The 18,104-nt window shown below is 39.6% G+C and overlaps 1 protein-coding gene across 2 annotated transcripts in view; it reads left to right on the forward strand.

Annotated features, from left to right (window-relative positions):
* LOC127955937 (zinc finger protein 271-like) overlaps positions 1–17,768 on the forward strand; it is a 191,598-nt gene extending 173,830 nt beyond the window's left edge. Inside the window, exons 1-2 of one of the 2 annotated variants that reach the window (XM_052553606.1) lie at positions 15–407; positions 14,572–17,768. In XM_052553606.1, the coding sequence (XP_052409566.1) occupies positions 224–407; positions 14,572–16,325 (1,938 nt within the window). In that variant the 5' untranslated portion in view covers positions 15–223 and the 3' untranslated portion in view covers positions 16,326–17,768. Of the gene's footprint in view, positions 1–14; positions 408–14,571 lie in introns of those variants that run through there. The other variant, XM_052553608.1, reaches the window with a different exon arrangement.
* Positions 17,769–18,104: the final 336 nt, after the last annotated feature.

Below are 18,104 nucleotides of genomic sequence, written 5' to 3' on the forward strand. Positions count from 1 at the left end.
CATCAAGCCTCAGAGGAAGAAGATTAGTTGCACAGCGCTGTCTGTTGTTTTGTTGTGGTGCTGGTTTAATACAAACTGTTAAAAAATGTATTTCTGTAAATAAAAAGGGCAGTTTTTTAATCAGGTCCGTGATCTGTAATATTCTCACAGTCGTGTGTAAGTGCTGAAGCAATCAGGGATATCTGGAGGAGTATCATCTGAACTGAGATCTGCTGCTGTGAAGATGGAGTTTGTCAAAGAGGAGACTGAGGAGAACACGAGTCAAATAAAACAAGAGGAACCAGAAACCTGGAAAATAAAACAAGAGGAATCAGAAACGTTGATAATAAAAGAAGAGGAACCAGAAACCTGGAAAATAAAAGAAGAGGAACCAGTAACCTGGGAAATAAAACACGAGGAACAAGGAGGTTGGTTTTTATTCATATTGGTACATTAGTCTTAAGAATCATTAAACCTCTGGGTCTGAGGGGGTTTTAGGGACCTAGAGAAGTTTGTGCTTTTTCATTATCTTAAAAACATATTAATGACTGAAGTTTGATTACACTCTAATCAGCAGAAACTGTGCTACAATAATGTGGGAGTAGCATGAATGTAGCCTTCATGTGTTTTTGAGAAATTAATAATAAAATATAAAACTTTTAAGTCATTAAATAAGAACATAAAACACTCTTTTGTTCACACGTTTGAGAGCTGGATGTCGTAGACTAGAGTTTTTGCTTGGGCTGCTCGATCATGACCATATCTCCAAAGCTTTCTAGAGTGGTTTACTTGAAGATAGAGGTGTGTGTGTATTGTTGGTATGATTTGAATATAGAATGTGAAATTATTGCAATATAAAAGTAGAGTAAACATACCTATTAAGATCACCAAAATATAGATTAAGACATTTTCAGAGCACAATTTATAACAATACAACAGATTTCAATTGAGATATACACCATTAAATGCAAAAAAAGTCCAGCTGTGATTAATGGTACATTTTGTACCTTTTAAGCACACCCCTGTATCCATTAAGCTCACATCATGTTTTATAAAAAAATATTGTACATTTGTAAAATCCAAAAAAATAAATAAGCAACAAAGCATTCAGTTTGATCAGTTATATATATTCATAGGGAAGTGTCATTTAAGTGCATGGCAACTAGTCCACGTTGAGCTAAGTAACACGCAAAAAATCTAATTAAAAAAACAAACCAATAAAACATAAAAAATGGAAGTCATGGAAATAATGTTACATAGAAACGCAAATTAAATCCTGTGGCTCATGACGATACATTTAAGAGCCAGTAAGATGAAAATTCCTGTACAACAGGTTTAAATCCATCCAAGGTTAAGAAACATTGTCATTTTGTCAAAATATCATTTTAAAATTACCTCAATTCTCAGAGATCCCCAAATGGTTCGCGCGAAGCTGTTCAAAAGAATCAGTTTCCTTAAACCCCACCTTTCGGTAGAATACTGTGTTCTGATTGGTCAACTGGCATTGTTTTGATTGGTTGTTCTGCACACAACTTCACGGTAAACAATGCGTTAGCATCTTTTTGGGGTGAATTATGTCTTATTCCTCTCATTGCGAAGCAAACAGTAAAATAAAAAACTTGAAGAACAGTCTCGCTGCTTTTTCTTCTGTGTGGGTGTAATCAAGCCGCGGGCTTCAGTTTGAATCTGAATAGAGCGTTAAGCGCGGGGGCGTGGTCACATTAGATAAAATGAAGGGAGACATGAAAAATAGACATCGCGTTGTTTTCATATGGTTTACTTTATCACAGAATATCTGTTTTCGGCAGCTTTTCGTTTAGTATTCACAGAGTTACACTTCATTTAAATGACGTGTTTGTAAATGAAGATCAGCGCAGACAAAGGCTACAGACAGCACACCTTGTTTATCTTTATTTTATAAGTGCACAAAGTTATGTCTGTATACAAAAAAAAATTAGACCCTTTACAGTTTTGATTGATGTATTGCTCTTATCTGTATGATTAAAACTTAAAGTGTAATTTAAGTTCTTTTCGGGGTTATCAGGGGAAAATGACCCATAACCCGTATCCGCGTTAATCGACTCCAGAGGGTGCTAGCGCGACATACTGACGGTAGGCGGAGGTTATTATGCAAAGAGTTCTAGTGACGTACATAGAGCTGGGCAAAAGATTTTAAATCTATAACGACTCGTTTCAGCGATTCAGAGTCGACTCCTTACTTTAGAAGCCAATAACTTTATAAATCGTGTACTTTTTGGTTTAATTACTTTGCACATTGTTTACACTGATGGACAGTTACATCATACACTGTAATACAGGAAATTTTTGAGTTCCCATCTGTTTGGCTCTTTAACTGCGTTAACATGGACCCTACTAATCTGATCATAATAGTGCTTGTTTAAGACTCTCATCAAACAAACGACTGGTTTTGGGTATCGGAAGGGGCACTTTTCATATGTTTTTTAAAGAAAGCAGTACTGCACAATGGTTCATGTGCTGGTTGTTGCCTACGTAGACCCCGAAAGTAGATAAATATCACGTCTGCTTTTTAAAACAGTGTGTGACAGCAGTGGGAAACTATATTCATGCAGTGTGCACGTCAAATGAGTTTGATTTCTGTTAATTTAGTTTGAAAGGAGGACTGGACGATATGGCCAAAATTGATGTCACAATATATTTCTTCATTTTGGTTTATACAATATAATTCCGATATCAATATGAACACTATAAAAAAAAATTTAAAAGCCGCGTAAAAACTACCAAGACCATACACAAAAGACGTCTGTACAAACAAACTTTTTCAGTGTCCTAAGGGAAGAAAGGGCTGGTGAGGCTACTTGACCAGGCTGGAGGTGTTTTTGGTCCAGGACAGATCTTCCGAGATGGTGGTTCCCAGGAACTTGAAGCTGGAGACACTTTCAACAACCATCCGGTTGATGTGAAATGGTGTGATGTTTGCTTCCTTTCTACTTCCTAAAGTCCACAATGAGCTCCTTTTTCTTAGTGGTGTTGAGGAGCAGGTTGTTGTCAGAAATAAAATCACTGGAATTAGCGCGATCACAAAATGAACATGATAAAAGCGGCCATTTGTTTGCATGCATCGGTAAATTCAAAAGCATCAATGTTTTACTATAGAATACGTGATACATTGAGCATAATGGACTAATTTATCAGGACTCAAAATGAATCACACAAATTTTATTTATTTTTAATACTTATGAAAATAGCCTTTTTAGAGTCTTTCTGTTTATTTGTAGCCACAGTCGCCTACACACCATATTTAGAACATTATTATATGTTTATGATAAGCTACGTGGAGCTAATCTCTTGACGACACTTATAAAAGATCATGTAAATTACTAAATAAATACACGATTGTGATAGAGTACAAGAACCTGACATCTGATTTCTTCAGGCGGTCATATTTACCATGTTTACTATGGTAATGTTAATGCCTAGCGTGCACAGACATTTGCATTGCTTATAATCCACATCTGATCAAGTTTTTTCAAACACCCGCTGCTGACTGAAAGTGAGTTTTGAGCTCAACTCATTTAAAAAAGTCTTTAATACTGGTATTAAAGCTTTTATCTTTCTGAAATGACCTGCAGCGCTGACGCTCTCCAGACGCGGAGAAACTCCGCTTTTGTTAATAACCCCTCCTCTAGCTCCAGCTGGCCCACTTTGGCCCAAGGTTTTCACCCTGGCCGTTGGCCTCGCGGAAGCCCCAACGAGGCACGATCAAGCCCCAGAAGTGACCGTGGAAACGCGACTGGCCCTGTCACGCACTAGCACACCCAGTTTAAGCTTGACAGTGGAAATGCGGCTATTGTCTCTGTTGAGGCCAATCACCGTGGTGTCATCAGCAAACTTAATGATGGAGTTGGATCCATGCATAGGCTTGCAGTCGTGGGTGTAGAGGGAGTAGAGGAATGGGCTCAGCACACAGCCCTGTGGTACGCCAGTGTTTAGTGTGATGGTAGAGGTGCAAGTGTGGCCCAACCTTACATCCTGAAGTCTGTTGGTCAGAAAGTCCATAGTCCAGTTACAGAGGTAGGTGTTAAAGGTCCCGTTCTTCGTGATCCCATGTTTTAAACTTTAGTCAGTGTGTAATGTTGTATTATTAGATAGTATAAATAATATCTAATAATTCTAAAGCTCAAAGTTCAATGCTAAGCGAGATATTTTATTTAACAGAATTCCCCTACAACGAACCACACGTTTGGACTACATCCCTCTAGTTCCTGCAGTAATGACGTCACTAAAACCGTTTTTTGACTAACCTCCACCCACATGAATACACAAAAAAGCAGGCGTGGTCTTGTTGTGCTCCGACGGAGAAGAAGATTTGTGTTTGTCGCCATGTCGTCGAAACGCTGTTATTTTCATCTCGGAGTCCAATCATCTTTGTTTGGGCTTCCCAGGGACGCTGTACTTAAAGATTAATGGTTACAATTTATGTTTAACTCGGTTCCAGAAAATTTTAATCCACATGTAAAACTATGTGCAGCACATTTTGCTGAGGACAGCCAGCTTCCTCGATCTCAATCAGTTTAATGCCGGATTCGCACAAAGATTATTCTTGAAAGATGGAGCAGTTCCTTCTTTGTCTGGAGAAGGCGTTGTTTATGGACCACAACCGGTAAGTGTTTTTTATTAAGTTGGTGCGTTTAACAGTTTCTGTAACTTATTATACAAAGGGCAACACTGTTTAGCTTTGTTAACTAGATGTTAGGGCTGTGCAAATAAATCGAATGCGATTGTCATGCGCATCTCGTCAGTAAAAACGCTCCTGTGATTATAAGTACATCTCCAGCACATGCTCCTGCCCACTTGCTTCTCAAAACTAGTACAATCGCGTTACAAGGAGGTCAGTCTGCTCTAAGCTGGTGTTGAATCACAACACAGGAACCGCTGGCACAATCAGAGCTCGTTACGTATTTCTGAAGGAGGGACTTTATATAACAAGGAAGTCATCAGCCCATTTTTATGACAGTGAAAACAGCGGTATACAGATAGGTGAATTGTGTGAAAAATACTGTTATTTTTTTTTTTTTTACAGGCGAAACATGAACACGTTATATTGCACACTGTAAACACAATCAAAGCTTTAAAAAAAGCAAGAAAAATGGGACCTTTAATGTCCAGGTTGAGGTTTTGTTATTGTCTAAATGTGTGAGTACCAAGTGCAGCACTGTGCATACTGCATCCTCTGTGCTCCTACAGTTAAGATCAGTGTGGGTGGGAAGACAGTCCTTGAGGTGTGCTAAGATCAGTCCCTCAAAGCACTTCATAACCATAGGTGTACGTGCGACGGGGCAGTAGTCATTCAGGCACATCAAGGAGGATTGTTTTGGCACTGGCACAATGGATGTGGATTTTAAACATGTTGGCACAGTTGCTTGGGTGAGGGACAGGTTGAAAATGTCTGTGCAGACACCTGCAAGCTGCTCAGCACATGGCTTAAGCACACATCCAGGAATGCAGTCCGGGCCAGCAGCCTTGCATGCGTTGATCTGGCTCAGTGCAGTGTGGACATCTGTAGAGGTGAGTTTGATAGGTTGGTGGTCTGCTGAGAGTGTGATGCCCCCGTGCTGAAATCCCTACTGAGATTATATGTTTCACTGATGTGCGCGGCTTGAATACGGCCACACAACAGAAGACAACGCAGTGAGACTGTTCTTCAAGTTTTTTTATTTTACTGTTTGCTTCGCGATGAGAGGAATAAGACATAAATCACCCCAAAAAGATGTGATGTGCTTGAGGATTTGAGAAATGGATTTCCTCAGAAAAAAAGAATGAAGCACTTTATTCAGCAGAGATCATAAACATGAGTAAGTCTCTTTTTATTTATTTATATACTTGTACTAGTTTTCACATAACGTGAAAACATTTTACTAGTTAGACTTTTGCCAAATACGTTTTCCAAACTATAATTTCTGAATAAAAGTATAATAAAGTGAAATATTTTGAAGTTTCAATAACAATATACACTACTATACCATTCAAAAGCTTGATGTAAATAATATAAACATAAAAAATAAATGTAACTGTAACAAATGTAATAATGCGTTTTTTTTCAATTTACCCCCCCCCCCCCAAAAAAAAAGAAACCCCCAAAAATATTCTCAGCTCTTTTCAACTTAATGATAATAATAACAAAAGTTTTTTTTTTTTTTTTTATCCGATTGTTAAAAGGATTTCTGAAGGATTGACTGGAGTAATGATGCAAAAAAAATTGTTCCTAATAAACTGTTTAACTGCACTCCCAAGTGGATATTAAATTATGTTGTGCGATAAGTAAATATATTCTAAATAAACTACAAGCATAAAATTATATACTTTTATTTTGTCCCCACATTCTTCCCTCTCAGTGACACACAGCTGACTGAGAGGCTCATTATGCAGCTCATTATTAGATTAGATTAGATTCAACTTTTGTCATTATGAAGAGTACAAGTACAGAGCTAATGAAATGCATTTAGCATCTAACCAGAAGTGCAAGAATAGTGTTTTATATACATAAAAGTGCAGAGTCAGTAAAGTTATGGTATACAGAATGTACAGTGGAGTTGCTACAAATAATATTGATCAGAGTATATACAGAATATAAGTATGAATGCAATGTAGGGTACATTATGAACAGAGCAATGAAGGATTATATATACATTATGAATAGCAGGAACGTGAGAACAGTGGTAATAAATACAGTTGGATGAGTGTGCAAAAGTATTGTTGAACAATGTATTAAATGCAAAAAAACAGTAGTGCAATGATATTTTTGTAGAAATAGTTTACTGTGCTTGCACAGTAACAACTTGGTTTATAGTGTAATAGCTTTAACCATGTGCAGTCTGTGCAAAATATGAATAGTGCAATACATGTATGTAAAGTACTGTGACCAGTGCAGTAAGAAAGCTGGTGCAGGTTAGATTGGTGGTGTGGCGTTCAGAAGTGTCACAGCCTCGGGGAGGAAGCTCTTCCTGAGCCTAGTACTTCGAGAGCGTAGGCTTCTGTAACGCCTGCCGGATGGAAGGAGGGTGAAGAGTCTATGGTTAGGGTGAGAGGCATCCTTGATGATGTTTCTTCCTGCCCAGACAGCGCTTGTAATAAATGTTCTTGATGGAAGTTAACTGTGTGCCGGTGATCCGTTGAGCAGTTTTCACCACCCGCTGCAGTGCTTTGCGGTCAGATGTGGAGCAATTGCTGTACCACACTGAGATGCAGTTTGTGAGTATGCTCTCAATGGTACAGCGGTAGAATTCAGCAAGGATCCTGGGACTGAGGTGAACTTTCTTAAGGCTCCATAAGAAGTAAAGGCGCTGCTGTGCCTTTTTGACCAGGCTGGAGGTGTTTAGGGACCAGGTGAGGTCATCAGAGATGTGGATGCCAAGGTACTTGAAAATCGAAACGCTCCACTATCACCAGTGATGTAGATGGCTGTGTGTGCATGATTCCTAGTCCACCTGAAGTCCACAATGATCTCCTTAGTCTTTTTGGTTGTTGGTGGCACACCACACAGCCAGGTGCTGGATCTCATCCCTGTAGGCGGACTCATCGTTATCCTTGTTCAGACCTACCACCGTGGTGTCATCTGCAAATTTGATTATGGTTTTGGAGCCATAAACAGGAACACAGTCATGGGTGAATAGGGAGTACAGGAGAGGGCTAAGTAGACTGCAAAGGAGAAACACATTGGGGCAATGGAAGGCACCACGGCTGTAGCCAGGGTGTGAAATTTTTGTGGTCTGGGTGGGAACTGTGCTATAATAACCGTACTCTATTTGCTATTTGAGGTAGGAAATGAAAGAGGTGACTGAAAGAAGAGAAAAATCTGACAAAGGCATGTTATAAGAGACATCGAATGTTTTAAAACATCTCATAGCAGTCACTTAGGATTTGGAGGGTCCTGGGAGAAACTGCATGGAGGATAGTGTCGAGTTATGCATCAAGCAGGGGTTTTAACGGTGGGTTATGGGAATATTAGTTCTGAATAGCAAGGTACTGGAGTTGGGAATTGATTCGCCTCTTGAGACAGCGTCCTGAATGTCTGAAACAGAAGACAGGGAGTCAGCGATTTTGTTTTCTGACTCGGGATGTGTTTAGCAATTATGATAAATTGGTTGCAAGCTGAAATCCAGGTGAGATGCCTTAAGAGTGGCATCAGAGCAGGTGAATGGCTCTGTTGCATCGTTGTCGCAATGCACTAAAATGCTACTAGCGGCCCATTCTTTCCACCATTCTTTCTTGAAAAAATCCCCCGAAACCGATTGAGGGGGAAGCGGCTGTAAGCGTTTGGATATCGGTCAGGATGAAACAAGGTTGTTATAGAGAAAGGATAGGCCATTCCACTGGTTTAAAAATGTTAACCAATAGCCTGAGTTTGTTGTGACATGCTTGAGTTATGGAAATGAGGTCCTCTAGCAAATGGACTGAGGATGCGAGTGAAAGGAAATGTGATATGAAGGGGCAGCTCTGCGGAATGATGAGCATTGCGAAGTTTAAATGTCCGAGCAGAGATAGGAGTTCGTGTTTTGAACAATTTGAGTTTTCAAGGAGAATAGAAGAGATGAGAATTATTCGTTCAATTTTCTCTTTGGGCAGGAATGCTTGGAATTTGTCTGAATCCAAATCAATTCCTAGGAACTCAATGGATGTTGCAGGTCCCATGTTTTTTTTCACTCTGTGATAGGAATTCCTAGCTCAGAAAAAACGTTTTGGACTGTAAGGATGTGTGTGGCTGGGATGGAATTGGGAGGCGAGCTTTTAAAAAAATCATCCAGCAGGTGAATGAGGTGGGGAATGGTGTAGTTGTTAGACAAAATCCAGCAGACGGCTTCTGATAGCATGTTGAAAATTTTAGGGATGCTTTTGCATCCGAAAGTTAAACGCACTGCGAAATAATATTTCCTGGGCCAGCGAACTCCAAATATGTGCCATGAATCTGGAAGGATGGGCATTACTTTGAAAGCAGATGAAATGTCAATTTTTGCAAGCCAAGCGCCCCGACCTGCGATTTTGATCATGTTGATACCTTGGTCTATGTCGGTGTATTTAAGCGAAAATTCATCGAGAGTGATCAAGCTGTTCATGCTTGGGAATGGGGAATTGTTCGGGGATGACAGGTCGATTATTTTTATTTTCTTTACCCGAGAATTTTATTGTAGCCACTCCAGTGGGGCTAATACAAAACCGATTAAATGGAGGATTGTCAAACAGGTCGATCATGAAGCTTGACTCAACTTCTTTTTTTATCAATTTGTTTACAACTTCAGCTTCTATGAGGGTGGATTGAAGATTATTACATGTGATGTTTTGGGAGAGTGGGCATTCAAAGCCGAGTTTAAAGCCATCTTTTAGGCTTGACAGCAGATAATTGGTAAATTCAGCATCCGGTTGATAAGCTAGTTTGAAGTGCATTCGAAAAATATTTACAGGAGTTACCAAATAATAATTTTTGGATTTTTTTTATACTCAGATTTGTATAGACCCCTTTTGCGCGGACGTCACAGGTACGTCATGGCGCTAGCTGGAGGCAAAACAAACAGAAAACTGGAGGCGGCTAATACAAACCAACACAGGATCGGCTACACAAGGAGCTTAAAATATCATCTTGTTGTGTTGTTGGTTGCCAGAATCGACGGAGAACAGGCAATTTGAAATTAAAAAATGAAACTAATTGATATCTTGTTGCTCATCTCATATCATAGCTAACACAACAACATCACTAACACAACATCATGTTAGATAGCATAACTGTTAACAACAAAAGTGCTTTTTCCATTTTAATTCAATATGAAATGTGATCTTTCTAATCTGATATTAGCTACTCAACCAGCCATGCAAGTGCAGTTCGCCGTCAAGATGTAGTTGTTTCCTCTGTTTACAATGACCCAAGCCTGATACATGGTCGTCTTCTGTCCTTGACACTGACTAGGCAGAACTTCGGATCGTACAACACAAAATTCGTCTGTTATATCTTTGTATTTTAAGTCTTGTACGTGACCATTCAGTACGTAGTTTACGCGTCTAAGGATTTATACGCTCGGTTTCTCTTATCAGGTAAATGTAGATGTCAGGCCACTCAATCGGAGGTAACGTTAATCCTGTCAGATCGTCCATCCAATGAGTGATTGTGTACGGGTCGACCAATCTGTTTCCGTCCGTTAAAGTTAACTTTTTCAAATAACTATCGCGGTCCCGGACAGTGAGTGACCTTAAGTATTCAGATAAAGCAGATATATTCAGATTTTATCCAGCCATTGTTAAAAAAACAAGCTAAGAAAACTCGCTAACTACCATTTGTTCAAGTGTTGAGGGGAATCTTTCTGCCTCCAGCTAAGCCCCGCCCACACAAATACATCACATTGTTTACCAACTGTAAAAGGGTCTATACTGGACGTACAACGTGGGCATGAGTGCCACCACAGAAGTTACAGATGTGCATAAAACGGCAGCGCACTCTGAAAATTCTATTTTCTAAGCTATTGAAAATTCTGAAAATGAAAGAACACGAGATGAGTGAGTGTTTGTGTTTTTCAGGGTAACTGAGAAATCACCACAATCTATTTGGTGGTCTGGTTCTGCTGAGGAGACTAGAGAGAGAGAAGAGAGGAAAGGTCTACATCCGCACCTGAGAGGATCTGTGCGCACATACATTAGGATAGATGTTGGTGGTTCCATGGTGACTGCGTTGGACGGAACGGGCATCAGAGTTGCTGTGAAGAGAGAATATGGTGATTTAGTTTGCATTAGAGAGCTGGGAAAGGTATAACCTTTCTTGGATGACCCGCTGTGGCTTGAATGGATGAGTTATGGGCTTGAGCTGCAAGCGGAGGCGGCCCTGCGCTTGTTTGAGCTACTGAAGCTGCAGGCCACTGGAAGTGGGTGGAGTTGTAACCTGGTGGATAGAGTTGTTGACATGGTTGGGCCGGTGCTGCTAGCGGCAATATCCTCACGCTAGTGTCTGCAACAGGAGCTAGAGGCCACTGAAAAGTAAAAAGGTTATGAACAGCAGGAGTACAAAACTGAGTGGCTGTGGGGAGGCCGCTGGGCCCGGCTGCATGTGGTGCTGCGGTCGCTGGAACCGTGGTGGAGGGCTGAGCCTCATCGAGAGGTGGGGAGTGGCCCAGGCTCGCTGAAGGTCTGTTGCTGCGGCTTGATGGGTGAAGCGAGCCGGATCCTGTGCGGGAAAATGACAGTGGTGACTGTGCAGCTGAATTTTGGGCCCTACGGGCTTTGCTCTGCCTGTGGGTCATCTTGGGAGTTGACTGCAAGGAAAGATCTGGATGAACAAGTACAGATCATACATCACTGTTTTGTTTATTTTTCGTGAAGCCTGTATAACTGAGTTGCCCAGCGCTTGCCTCAATCCAGCTACAATAGTAGCTGTCAGTAGTAGTGGTGGGCCAGTTTGAAAAAAAGCTAGCCAGAGAACGCTTTGTTTTCTTGGTTGGTACAAAAATGTCTCTCATGGCTTCTTCTCTGGACTCCTCTTCCCTGACCACAACAGATCTCTCTCCCTTCAGCATATCCAACACAGCTCTCTCTTTGATGTATTCTCTCTTCTCCTCCTGAGTGTACTGAAGCTTGAATCTTGGGTCAACGAGGCATGCCAAGTAGATTATCCATGGCTGGGTCATCATATTTTTGGTAGGTATCCCATCACTGTTGTCTTTATGGTCCTGGTGAGCTCTGTGTCATCCTCTGCTTCCTTCAAGATGGAGGTGTTGAAGAGATGCATCACTGGTTTTAGAAATGATACACTGACATAGGATTCACCAGACAATGCATCAGTGAATTCGAGGAGTGGGCTTAGAGCTGCATCTATAGACTCTAACATCCACATCTTGCCAGTTAGGAACCAGCGGCCTGGTCTTCTAGTCCTTTGAGAGGACTTCTGTGATGGCCCTTTTCTGCTCCAGAACCTGCTTCACCATTTGTTGACGGGAGCCCCATCTTGTTGGTGTTTCACTGATGAGCTTGTGCTTTGGCAAGTGATACTCCTCCTGAGCAGCTGCAAGGTCCCGTTTCTTCTTCTAGGAGTAGGAGAAGGCAACCACCACCTTTTTACTGACCCCAATTGCTCTGTCCACCCGCTTGTCTTGGTTAACTTTCTCTGTAGACAGTGAAAAGCAATATATACTTATAATTTGTATTTATATTTTAACTACAATTTGTCGTTTAATCATATTATTCTTACTGCAAAATTTTTCTGCTTGCATATTTTTTTTTTTTTTTTACTTCACACTTGATTTGGCAAATTAACATATGTAACAATGTTCATATGTTCACATATGTAAACATATGTTCCAATGCCAGTAAAACACCTTTGAATTTAATTGAAAGAATTGCTGTATGTATAATCCATACAAATATGTCTCGAATAAAGATTAAAGGAATAGCCTATAAAATCACCTAATCAACTACAGGGTAAGTATTATAGTTACAACGAAGTACTAATTAAGAACAATGATTTAATATAAACAAAATCAATTAAAGCTGCTGCAGTCCGTAACGTGTGCTGCTCTGCATGCATCTTGTGGAAGAACATTGTAGCCGGAACTACTTCTCTCTGTTTATGTCTATGACGAATCACGCAGGTACTGGGCTACTCCACAGCAGAGCCGAGCCGAAGTAGTTTAAAATAGTCTGAATATAAACACTTATTATAGTGTACCGTAGTGATTCAGGATAAGACACAAACACGGTTTGGATATTGGATTCATGATGTACTGGCTCATTATATACATTTTGCAAATTTTTGACCAAAAAGGTTACATGCAGCTTTAACATAACACTACCATTTATATTGCTGTGTATAACTTACCAATAGCAGAGTTCAGTCGATGCCCGAAGCATTGTAGTATTGTCAATCTTTTCAACTTAGCAACTTTGATGATATTGGTCCCGCTATCTGTGGTGATGCAGACGTGCCGGTCCTCGCGGAGTCCCCAGGAGGCGAGCGCATCTGCAAGTCCAGCTGCAATTGATTCGCCCGTGTGATCCTCAGGAAAGTAGACCGTCTGAAGGCATAAGCTGACAAGCTTCCAATCTTGATCAATAAAGTGGACTGTCAGGCTCAAGTATGGTTCTGAGGTTCGGCTTGACCACAGGTCAGCTGTGGTCGCGAAATATGACACTGACTCCAGTTGTTCCTCCACCCTTTCCCTAACTTCACCATAAAGTGCAGGGATAGCTGCGCGTGAAAAATATTTTCGCCCAGGGAGCTCGTATCTTGGGTCGATGATTGAAATCATTTTCCTGAAGCCCACGTTTTCCACTGTAGTAAACGGCATCATGTCCTTAGCCAAGAAGTTTGTTACAGCCTTTGTATTGTCTTTATGACGTTTAGACTGTTTGTCATAAGGCATGAATGCAGCGATCTGTGTTTGCTGCATGGGTTTCTCTTTTGACACAACTGGTGTTGGGGATGATGATGGTGGTGTTGTTTGAGGGACAGGTTGTTGGCTTAAACTTTTATGGTGCCTCATCTTCTGACTCTCAGAATGTTCTATCGGGTGAAACTGCTTCAGTTGGTGGAACAGATTTGATGTGTTCCCGCTGCTAGTCGGCACTACTCTCCGGCACATTTTGCAGCACGCTGAAACCTGAAGTTTATCAGATCTCAGATAGCCGAACCACTTCCATACCACTGAATTAGTCTTTCCCCTCTTATCAACCATTTCGTCTGAATTCTCCTCACTTGTGGAAGCTCGTTCAGTCACATTTGTATTGCGTTCAGGGGCGCTCATTTTTGTAGCGTTGGAGATCAGCCTACTACTGCTGTGCTGAGCACTGGTTGCGTGACTCTGCGGTGTACGTCATCACGAAAGTAGCCAATGGTGTTCTGCTCTGTCTGATGGCTGCGCGCCTAACGTCAGTCAGCGATAAATGCTGTTATGTATATTATTATTATAATATATATTATTATTTCGAAATATCGAAAATGTTTTTAATAATAATAACCGTTATTAAAAAAAAAATATCACGATATATATTGATATTTAATTATTGTACAGCCCTACTTCCTATACATCTATTTAATACGTATGAGAGGCAAGTATTCACTGAGATTCAGGATGTTTAATTTACATGTCTGTGAAGAGAGGTAAAAGATGGCAGAGAGTGCAACTTTTTTTTTTTTTTTTTTTTACAAAAGCACATTATTTTGTTGTATAACCATACCCAAATAAAAGTAGCCCCTTTGCAGTTTCAAATGATTCTTTATTCTTATCTGTGTCATCAAGAAAAAAACATGATCAACCCCAGAAGATTAATAATACTGACAGTTATAAAGTTTCAAGTAGTTTTAGATCGTTTGTTGTAATATAACAAAATCTTTAGAGCTGTTGAATAATATAAATGGAGCAGAAAATAGGGGGACACTTTTTTTTCCAACAAAATGAATGTTAGATAATATTGTACCTGATCAAGCATTTTTAATTGTTCTCATAGACACATGGTGTTTGTGTATATAATGTTCAGGGAAGTTTAGTTTATAAAATTGCATCAGAAGGAACCAAGTACTTTCATATTCATGTTTATTTTTCCAAATTACTGACAAGTGAACTGTTTTTGCTTTTATTTCAGAGTTTATTGAAGAAAGTGAGGAGAACAAAAAATGGATTGAAGTTGAGGATAAAAATCATGTCAAAACTGGAGAAAAATCTTTGAGTTGCTCTCAAACCAAACAGAAAAATTTAAAGAAAAGAAGAAGCAAGAAACCGTACACTTGTGATCAGTGTAATAAAACATTTTTGAGGGCTTCAAACCTGAAGAGCCATCTGACAGTTCATACAAAGGAGAAGCCATATTCATGTTATTCGTGTGGAAAGAGTTTTTCACGTTTTTCAAATTTGAAAAAACATAAGAAAATACATAGTGGTGTGAGAGAGTACATGTGCTTTGAGTGTGAAAACACTTTTACTTCAGCGAGCAGTTTAAAACGGCACGAGAGGATCCACACTGGAGAAAAACCTTATGAGTGTTCACACTGTGACAAGAGATTCACTCAGTCAGCACATCTGAAAACACATGAGAAGACCCACACTGGAGAGAAACCTTATAAGTGTCCACACTGCAACAAGGGATTCAGTGATTCAGGAGACCTAAAAACACATGAGATGTTCCACACTGGAGAGAACCCAAATAAGTGTTCACATTGTGACAAGAGATTCAATAGGTCAACAGACCTGAAAACACATGAGAGGATCCACACTGGAGAAAAACCTTACAAGTGTTCACATTGTGACAAGAGATTCAAACAGTCGTCACATCTAAAAACACATGAAATGATCCACACTGGAGAGAAACCTTATAAGTGTTCACATTGTGACAAGATATTCAATAGGTCAGCAAACCTGAAAACACATGAGAGGATCCACACTGAAGAGAAACCTTACAAGTGTTCACACTGTGACAAGAGATTCAATAGTTCATCAAGTCTGAAAAGACATGAGAGGATCCACACTGGAGAGAAACCATACACATGTGATCAGTGCGGAAAGAATTTCGCACAAAAAAGAAATCTTACAGAGCATATGAAAGTTCATACTGGAGTTAAACCGTACACTTGTGATCAGTGTGAGAAGTGTTTCACACGCTTATCACATCTTAAGGATCACATGAACATCCACACTGAAGAGAAACAGTGTTCATTAGATCAATGTGATGAAACATTTTTGAGCTCTTCAAACCTGAAGAAACACCTGACAGTTCATACAAAGGAGAAGCCGTATTCATGTTATTTGTGTGGAAAGAGTTTTTCACGTTTTTCAAATTTGAAAAAACATCAGAAAATACATACTGGTGTGAGAGAGTACATGTGCTTTGAGTGTGGAAAAACTTTTAATTCCATGACCTGTTTAAATCGGCACGAGAGGATCCACACTGGAGAAAAACCCTACAAGTGTTTGCACTGTGACAAGCGATTCAATCATTCAACACATATGAAAACACATGAGAGGACCCACACTGGAGTGAAACCTTACAAGTGTTCACACTGTGACAAGAGATTCAATAATTCAGCACATCTGAAAAGACACAATCGGATGCACACTGGAGAAAAACCTTATGAGTGTTCACACTGTGACAAGAGATACAGTCAGTCAATACATCTGAAAATACATGAGATGATCCACACCGGAGAGAAACCTTATGAGTGTTCACACTGTGACAAGAGATTCAGTCAGTCAGTACACCTGAAAATACATGAGAGGATCCATACTGGAGAAAAACTGTATTACTGTACTGAATGTGGAAAGCGCTTCAGTCATTTATCTGCTCTACAGAGGCATACAAAAAACTATCACAGTGAGGTCCCAAACAAACGGAGATGCCTTTAGCTGTTTTTGTACAAATTTTGTATCATATTGGTGTGTCCTCGAGACAGATCCAGCACTTTTGCAGCCTGAAACTGCTATTAACTCTGCTTTAGAGTTACTCTCACGGGTCACTGCACTTATTCGCAGACACCAAAGTATATTATTTGCATGTGCTTTAAAGCCTTGCTGGTTAAATGTTTCATTCACACGCTGGTCTGACATATGCCTTTTCTGAGCACCGTGGTGCACAAAAAAAGCCTGTAAAAAAAGCGCCTGAACACTAATACTGTCAAAACACAAGATTTACAAATAGAGGTTTGTCTAAAATGAAAGTAAGCAGTTGAGAGAAAAATGGATGTACGCCTGTTTATTAGATGCATGCTGGTCTTAATGGGACCCAATTAAACATGCAGTTGACTGTCATTAGGGATAGTTCACTCTAAAATCGACCAACATTTATCATTATTTTAGCCATTATTTGCTCACTCACGTTGTCCCAAACCTGTATTTATTCATTTTTTTATGTTGAACACAGAAGATATTTTGAAGAATGTGGGTAGCCAAACATTTGTTGGTCCAAAGTCACAATGGACCAGCAACTGTTTGGTTTTCCATGTTCAGCAGAAGAAAGAAACTCATTCAGGTTGTAAAACAACTTTTGAGTGAGTAAATGATGGTATAAAAATAAAGCGCCTATGACAGAATTGACAGACAGACGACAGTTTTTATTTTGGAGTGAACTGTTCTTTGAAGGATAGTGTTTTATTTTTAGATTTGTTCATTCAATTTCTTGAATACTCCTGCTTAATATACCTGTTGTACCTGAAAATAAGCCCTTGTTTGTTTTATTTGTATATTATGTGTAGTTGTAATGTGTAGCTTTATTCTTATTTTTTAATAACAAAGATAAGAAATGACAAAGATTGTTACCTTGCCCACTTTTGCCTTTTTTGATCCCTTGAAAGGTTTATTCTTTATAATAGGTAAATTGGTTTGGCTGTTATGCTCAGACAACTTATGTAAAATAGTATAACCAACATGATAAAGAATCGTGATAAAATTCTGAGTCGTGATGTAAAAAAAAAAAAAAAAAACATTTTTTCCATATTGCCCAGATCTTTAACCTAGTCAGACACTGCTACTTCACATAACAGCAACAACAATAACAATGGCAGACTACATGTTTGTGTTCGTCTTGCAGAAGCCTATTAACTTTACTAGATTTACTTGTTGTTTTGGGTTTTGTATACAGCAGCAGAGTGTACAGTACAAATATAAAGGTATACAAGAAGTGAAAAAGTCAAAATATTGTATAGTACCATAATATGTAATTTACATTGCATCTGCACTTGTCATGAGATGCTTCACTAGCGTGCAAAACTGCAATTAATAAAAACCAGCAGAGTGAATTCTGACAAATTAAAACATATTTTATTGGCCATTACATTAAAGAAATCCAACAGATTGTCTGTGATCGGCTACATTGCTTAAAGGGGGGGTGAAATGCTATTTCATGCATACTGAGTTTTTTACACTGTTAAAGAGTTGGATTCCCATGTTAAACATGGACAAAGTTTCAAAAATTAAGTTGTACGTTTGAAGGAGTATTTCTGTTCCCAAAATACTCCTTCCGGTTTGTCACAAGTTTCAGAAAGTTTTTTTCGAGTATGGCTCTGTGTGACGTTAGATGGAGCGGAATTTCCTTATATGGGTCCTAAGGGCACTTCTGCCGGAAGAGTGCGTGCTCCCGTATAGCGAGGCTGAGCAGACATTTCACTGACCAGAGCGATTCACTGATCA

The sequence above is a fragment of the Carassius gibelio genome, chromosome B4 (genome assembly GCF_023724105.1).
Source record: "Carassius gibelio isolate Cgi1373 ecotype wild population from Czech Republic chromosome B4, carGib1.2-hapl.c, whole genome shotgun sequence".
Classification (NCBI taxonomy): Eukaryota; Metazoa; Chordata; class Actinopteri; order Cypriniformes; family Cyprinidae; genus Carassius; species Carassius gibelio.